The sequence below is a fragment of the Myiozetetes cayanensis genome, unplaced genomic scaffold (genome assembly GCF_022539395.1).
Source record: "Myiozetetes cayanensis isolate MyiCay16 unplaced genomic scaffold, myiCay2020 scf2-11, whole genome shotgun sequence".
NCBI classification, from domain to species: Eukaryota; Metazoa; Chordata; class Aves; order Passeriformes; family Tyrannidae; genus Myiozetetes; species Myiozetetes cayanensis.
The window spans coordinates 112,791,165-112,798,045 of record NW_026087411.1 but is presented as its reverse complement, the minus strand read 5'-3'; the positions used below and the strand labels follow the sequence as shown (position 1 = coordinate 112,798,045).

Below are 6,881 nucleotides of genomic sequence, written 5' to 3'. Positions count from 1 at the left end.
CCGGAGGTGGGAGCTGGCTGCTCCCAGCGCTGGGTGTGTGCCCGGATCCGGCCTCGGAGCCCTGGCTCCCAGGGAGCCGCACCTCGCCTTGGCTGCGGCTCCCAACGCCCTCGGGGGGCCCCGGCTCCCGGTTGGGGCCTGTAGTTGTTCCTGGCGTGCCGAGAGCACAGGGACACGCTCCCACCTCTCCTCACGTGGCTCCAGGTTGAGCAAGTGGGGACAGGCTCGGCTGGCGGGACTCTCCGTTTGTGCCAGGCTCCTTGGGGCTGGGATGTGTGGAGAAATCCCTTTTCCTGGGGAAAACAGGCTCTGGGCACTGCTGGGAGCTCTTGGCGGGGGCTTTACCTCTGCCAGCCGTGAATGTGGTGAAGGGAAGGAGGGAGAGGGCTCGTGGGGTGTTGCAGTTGATCCCAGTGTTGCTGGGGGAATGGGAATAAAGGGAAGGACAAGTGGGACCAGGCAATGTCCCAGAAGAGGTCCCACTGGGGGGATGATGCAACAGCCCAAATCAAGCTGGTGGCAATGCCCAGAGCTTGGTTTTCTTGGGGGGCCAGGATGGCTGAGCCTCCTCCCCAGGGCAGTTTAAAACTCATTACACCGTTCTCAGCTGACCCTCGGGGCTGGGACACCTCGGGGATCACAGGCAGAGGTGGAGGAGGGAGAAACAGGACTTTTCCAGCCCCTCTCCTGCTCCTGGCACGGTCCCATGTGAGTCAGTGCTGCTGGGCAGAGAGGCCAGACAGACTCGTGGCACCTCCCTCCCTCCAGCCCCATCAGGCTGGCTCACAAATCCTCTTGGAAAAGTCACATTTGGGGTGAGCCAGCCCAGCCAGGGAGCCACAATAGTGCCTGGGGCCAACAGGACACCCAAAGGCATACCCTAAAATTCATTCCTCCTGAAAGGGAAACCAGTGTGGCCAAGGGTGAGTTTGGATGTCTGAGTGATGGATGAAGGAAGAGACTGCGTGTGATGGCAGAGCTGGATCCAGGGGACGCAAGTGGGGGACAAAGGAGCACCATAAGCACAGGACAGGGACATATTGGTGTCTCCCCAAATACAGAGACTCCCACCTTCTGGGACCATGGGCTCCCAGGGGCAGAGATAAGTCATTTATGGAAGGCAAAGCAGCCCAAGTGGTTGGGTTGGGTTGGGTTGGGTTGGGTTGGGTTGAGTTGGGTTGGGTTGGGTTGGGTTGGGTTGGATTGGGTGAGTGAGCCCTGGAGATCCCTTCCAGCCAACATAGAGATGGGCATCACGAAGTGTGCTAGAAAATGTGCTCCTCCACTTTTTGGGGCCAAGCAGGAGGACACAGCCTGGGAGGACAGTGCTTTGGGAGGTTTTTTCCCCAGTCGTGGCAGGAAGGTTGGAACAGATGATCTCCAGAGGTCCCTTCCAACCCTAACAATTCCGTGCACATGGTTTAACCTCAAGGCCCGGCAGGAGTAGGCTGGGATGTTTGTCCATAGACAACAAAACAGATGAAGCTTTTCTCTTTGCTGGCCAGGCCTGAAGGCCATCAATCAACATCCACCTTCACACAGATCCCCAAATTTGACCCACACATTTCTCAGGCCTCATCGCCTTGATCTGCACCTGTACCAAGGACCCTTTATGAGACCCCTTGCACCGTGGAGCACCTTAAATGTGCAAGACAGACTTAAATGGGAATAAAACCCACGTTCCAGGCAATTTTGCTCACCAAGACACCAAAAGCAAAGCTCTGCCTTAACTTCACTGTAATACTGACACAGGACCTGGTGTTGAAAGATCATACTTGAGAGATGGCAAAAGCAGGATCGAGACCACTACAAAGTGACTTGTTGCCCCCTCAAACACACCATGAAAAGCAAAGGTAGGAACTTGTCGTTCCTGGAGTCGTTTTCTTAGAAAGCAATCCACAATTTGTAAAGATAACCACAGATCTTTGTTTTATTTAAAAAAAAAAAAAATGGAAGTAGAAAAACTTGGCTGAAAATACTGACAACAACAACAACAACAACAAAATAATAATAAAAAAATAGCACTCGCATGGGAAATGTTTCTGTTTGGAAAACTTTTTGTCAATAGCGACAGCAATTTAAATCATCGAACGATCATCGTATAAAAACATATTTATTTAAATTAAATATTTTATGCAAACTTGTATCTACACTCATTCAAAATGCATAGAGTCACACAAAAGAGATGGAATGTATTAGCTTAAGAACTGGTGAAGTTGTGGTTTGTTTGGTTTTTTTTTTAAAGTATTATTTGCAATTATTATTAATACATTTTGGGGACTGAAACCAGGAAATCATAACCACCCTACTAACTAATCATTACCAAGTGCCATACAGTAAACACTAAGATTAATCATGTCATATAACTGATTTAAAATAAAGCTTCATCTTTATGAAAAGGAAGAGAACTCGAGCAATACAAAAATCCGAGGGGAGGGGGAATAATGGAAGGAATAAATCAATGTACAGCTTTATTACAAGCAATAATATGGTGGAGTTAGGACAGGAATTGGGCACTGTGGCTCCAAACATGGAGCCTGAGCCTTCAAAGGATCTTTGATAAAAAAAAGTGTCTGCTACATCATCACCTCTTGGCCAAAACGTTCATCCCAGGACTTGTTCCCAGGGGTGGATGCTGGATGGATCCTGCCTTTCCAAGCCCTGATCTTACCCTTCTCCAGAATGCACTGAGCACCCTCAGGGCTGGCTGCCCCTTCCTGGCTGGTGTCCCATCCCCTCTGGGGTTTCCTGAGGGATGAACCCCAGTCCATGCTCTGGGGGCAGTGGGAAGGGGGGTTTAATCCCCACTGGTGTGGTCGGGCAGGTCAGGGTGGCTGCAGCGATGCCGACACTGGAACCCAGGAACAGCTCACAGACAGTGTGCCCCTTCCCCAAATCCTTCCCTTTTCCTCCCATCCCTGCCTTTTCCCCTTCCAGGAGGACTTCAAACCTGACATTTCTGGGATGCTGCCGCACTCCTGGCTCCAAACCAGAGCTGGGGATGCCTCGAAGCGAGGGGCAGCCTTCCTGTGCTCCCCTGAGCATCTCTGCTTTGGAAGAGGGACTTGGCCAAAGGGCTTTGGCTTCGGAAGTGCCCCCCGGCCCCGTTCAGAGGCTTTGCACCGGTGGTGACCCAACAACCAAAATCCTTTACCTATGGCCCCGAGGAGCCTCCGTGGCCCTGGCGGTTCGGACTCGGTCACCCCGAGGGGTGGTGAGCGACGGCCCTGCGGGACAACGCCCGTAACACTGTGTGGGTCCTTCCAGGTGGCCCCAGCCCGGGCTCTTAGGACACACTGTAGTTGTTGTAGTAGGTGGCTGTGGCGTCGGCCAGGACGGAGATGAGGCTGTTCTCGGAGGTGTGGGAGCTGCCGGACGCCGGGACTGGCCCGTTGCCCAAGACCCCGCCGTGGTGGTCGCCGTGGTGGCCGGGGTTGTTGAGATACTGGTCGAACTCGTTGCGGTCCATCTCCCCCAGCAGCTCCGCCTGGCTCAGCTGGTCCAACGTGTCGAAGCCGTGGTGGTCGGGCGGCGGGGAGAGCTGGCCCAGGTGGGCATGGAGGCTGGGGGCAGGCAGGGAGGGGAAGGCGGGCGTGTAGTAGCTGGGAGGAGGAGGAGGAGGAGGAGGAAGGGCAGGGCAGCTGGAGGCCGGGGGGATCATGCAGGTGGCCGGCTGCGACATGGGGCTGAGCGGGTGGTGGTTGCACGGGAGGGAGTTTCCGTACTCCGGGGAGTAGGCGGCTCCGGCGAGGTGGGAGCGGTGGTGCTCGTCGGGGCAGGGCGAGGAGAAGAAGCTCTGCTCGGGGTCTATGGCGTCCAGCGGGGACATCTCCGGGGGGGTGGGCAGCCCATAGGGATAGGTGTCCACGCTGGCGCTGCTCCCGCTGCCCGGAGCCTCCTGGTACCCCCGGACCGCCGGCAGCCCCAGGCGAGGCGGGTACTCACCCGGCCCCTCTTTGTCCCCCCCGGCCCTGCTGCAGGTCCTCTTCTCCGGCACCGTGTTCTGGTCCCGTGCCAGGCTGCCCAGCAAAAACCCCGGGTCCACCCTCTTGCCGATGCGCTTGACCTGCTTCTTCCGCCGGGGCCGGTATTTGTAGTTGGGATAGTCTTGCATGTGCTTCACCCGCAGCCGCTCGGCCTCCTCCACGTAGGGTCGCTTCTGGGAGAGGCTCAGCGCCTTCCAGGACTTCCCTGAAACGGAGAACACACTCCCTTAGCACCCAGAGCTGCTCCTCAAAGCTTGCAGGTGCCTCAATCCAAGGGTGAGGCGGAGGCTCCCAATATCTGAGCCGGCACAAGTAGAGGACACATCCCACAAACCCCAGAGGAGGATAAAGCAGCAATGGAGAAGGGGGGATTGAAGCCACTGTAGGTTCTCCAACTCCCTCCATCCCAAGTCCTGAGCCTAATGGGCTCAGGGTTAGTAAATAGTAAATAAATCCAGGCAGATAAACTCTCCCAGTTCCGTGGCCTGTGGAGCAGGGACAGCCAAAGCCATGCCTGGCTGAGCAGGGGGGTCAGGACATGATGTCCTTTAATGTGCCCCAGCCTGTGCCCTGCCAGGACTTGCACCAGGGCGTAAGGAAACCTGGGCACTGTGACACCTGGTCTGAAGGTGTCCTTGCCTGTGGTGGGGGTGCTGGAATGACCTGATCTTTAAGGTCTCTTCCCACCCAAACCATTCCATGATTCTATGATTCTGTGACCTCGCTGCTCCCTGTTTGAGGTACACAAAATGTCACCAAGACACAGGAGAGAGAAGCAGTACCGGGCTGGGGGGTTGCATTCCAAGGAGAGGCTGTCCCAGGCTGCTCCTCAGGGTAAGGGGGAGAAACGAGGATACAGATCAAAGCCTTTGATGCCTTCCCATGGCCTGAGACAGCAGAAATTACACTAACAAGCTGAGATGCTGCCTGGCTAAGCAGCGAGGAGAAAACCCAAACCACCAAAGAAAACACCACAGAACTGTCCAGGGAAACACAGACTTTGGATAAGAGATTGGGCAGCAAAAAGCTGTGTTGCAATTTGGGCAGCACTTTCTCAGGATGTCTGGGCTGGTTATTTTGGTTTGCCCTCTTGGTTTCACATCAAAACTGGGGATTGGGAGAAGGGAAAAATGGTAGATAGGGAGTGGGAAACAAATGTGTCCTCACAGTGGGTTTTGATCCCCCAATGAAACAGCAGAAATTCAAAATATACACATGCACAGCCCAGCTGGGCAACATTGGGTGGATGAGTGAGGTGGGGACAAAGTGGGACAGCAGAGACAGGCCAGGAAAGTTTGGGGGTCCCTCCTGGTACAGCAAGGCAGCACCTGCAGGGTTTGTACCCGAGGGGAGCCAGGGTGTGCACATCGAGGTGCAGGACACCATGAGGTTTTACACCCTCCAAGCATCCCAGGGAATGTTGTCTCAGGATGCTGGACCCGAGCTGGCTTTGCACCCACAGCAGGGCCAAGGTGGGTGCAGGGGTGCCCACCTGATATGTGCCAGACCAGGTCCCCACCTGAGCAGGGTTTGGACCCCCACGGATGGCCGATGGTGCACAGGGTTCCCAATCCAGGGTACTGGATCTGAATGGGATTTGTACTCCCAGGAATGAGCAGGTCGGTGCCTGGGAGCCCACCCTGGCACCCTGGATTTGGATGGGATTTGCACCCCAGGGATGGCTGGTGGGTGCCTGTGTGCCCACCCCAAGGTACTGAATCCAGACAGGGTTTCACTCCAGGGATGGCCAGTGGGTGCCTAAGTGCCCGTCTTGGGGCACTGGATCCGGGCAGGATTTGCAGCCCGGGAATGCCCTGGTGGGGGCATGGGTGCCCAGCTCAGGGTGCTGAATCCAGGCAGGATTTGCACCCCAGCGATCGCCGGGGGGTGCCTGGAGGCACCCTGGGGCACTGAGTCCCGAGAGGGTTTGGAGCTGGGTGGGTGCCTGAGTGCCCACCTCGCGATAGTGAATCCGAATGGGATTTGCACCCCATGGAATGCCTGGGAGGGTGCCCACCCCCGGCCACGGGATCCGGGCAGGGTTTGCACCCCATGGAATGCCTGGGAGGGTGTCCACCCCCGGCCACAGGATCCGGGCAGGGTTAGCACCCCATGGAATGCATGGGTGGACGCCCACCCCGGGGGCACCGGATCCGGGCAGCGTTTGCCCCCCGGGGGATGCCCGGGTGGATACCCACCGTCCCACCCCCGCCTCTCCCCACCCTCCCTCCCCTCCCCAAAAACCGCGCACCCCCGGCTGCTCACCGAGCATCTTGCTGAGCTCCGCGTTGTGCAGGTCGGGGTTCTGCACCGCCAGCCGCTTCCTCTCGTCCTTCGCCCACACCATGAAGGCGTTCATGGGCCGGCGGATGCGGCTCTCGGAGCCCTTCTCGCCCTGCAGGGCCCGGGGGCGGCCCCGGGGTAGCCCTCGCCCGCGTCCCCCTCCAGCCGCTCCGGCCAGGGGTATGTGCTGAGCAGCGCAGCCATGGCCCCCCACCCCACCCCCAGGGCCCCCAGCCCCCGCTGCGCTGCCCTCGGGGTCCCCGCGCAGTCCCAGCCTCCCGCCCGGCCTCTCCCGTATTTATGAGCTCCTTGGAAAAAGCCTCCTCCAATGACACCGAAGGGACTCGCTGCTCCTCCTTGTTTGCAAACTCCTCAGCCCCGGCCGGGATGGTTGCGGGGAGGAAAAACTTCTCCCCACCCCTCCGCCCGGCACCCCCGCGGGGGAGGGGAGCACACCCCAAGACCCCCCTTCTCTTTCCCGTCCCCCTCCCCCTTTATTATTGTTATTTTTCCTTATTTTGCCCGTTGAAAGGAGTAAGGAGGGAGTTGGAAATGTCCCTGCCCTCCTCCAACAGCCTCGCTGCCCCCAACGCCTCAGAGACCCTCAAACTT

General features: G+C 57.4%; 1 protein-coding gene across 1 annotated transcript; it reads right to left on the bottom strand.

Moving 5' to 3' along the window:
* Positions 1-1,925: 1,925 nt before the first annotated feature.
* SOX7 (SRY-box transcription factor 7) lies at positions 1,926-6,473 on the bottom strand. The gene is given in 3 exon segments (XM_050314796.1): positions 1,926-4,191; positions 6,252-6,384; positions 6,387-6,473. Coding segments are annotated over 3 exon segments (1,125 nt in total). The 3' UTR covers positions 1,926-3,286.
* Positions 6,474-6,881: the final 408 nt, after the last annotated feature.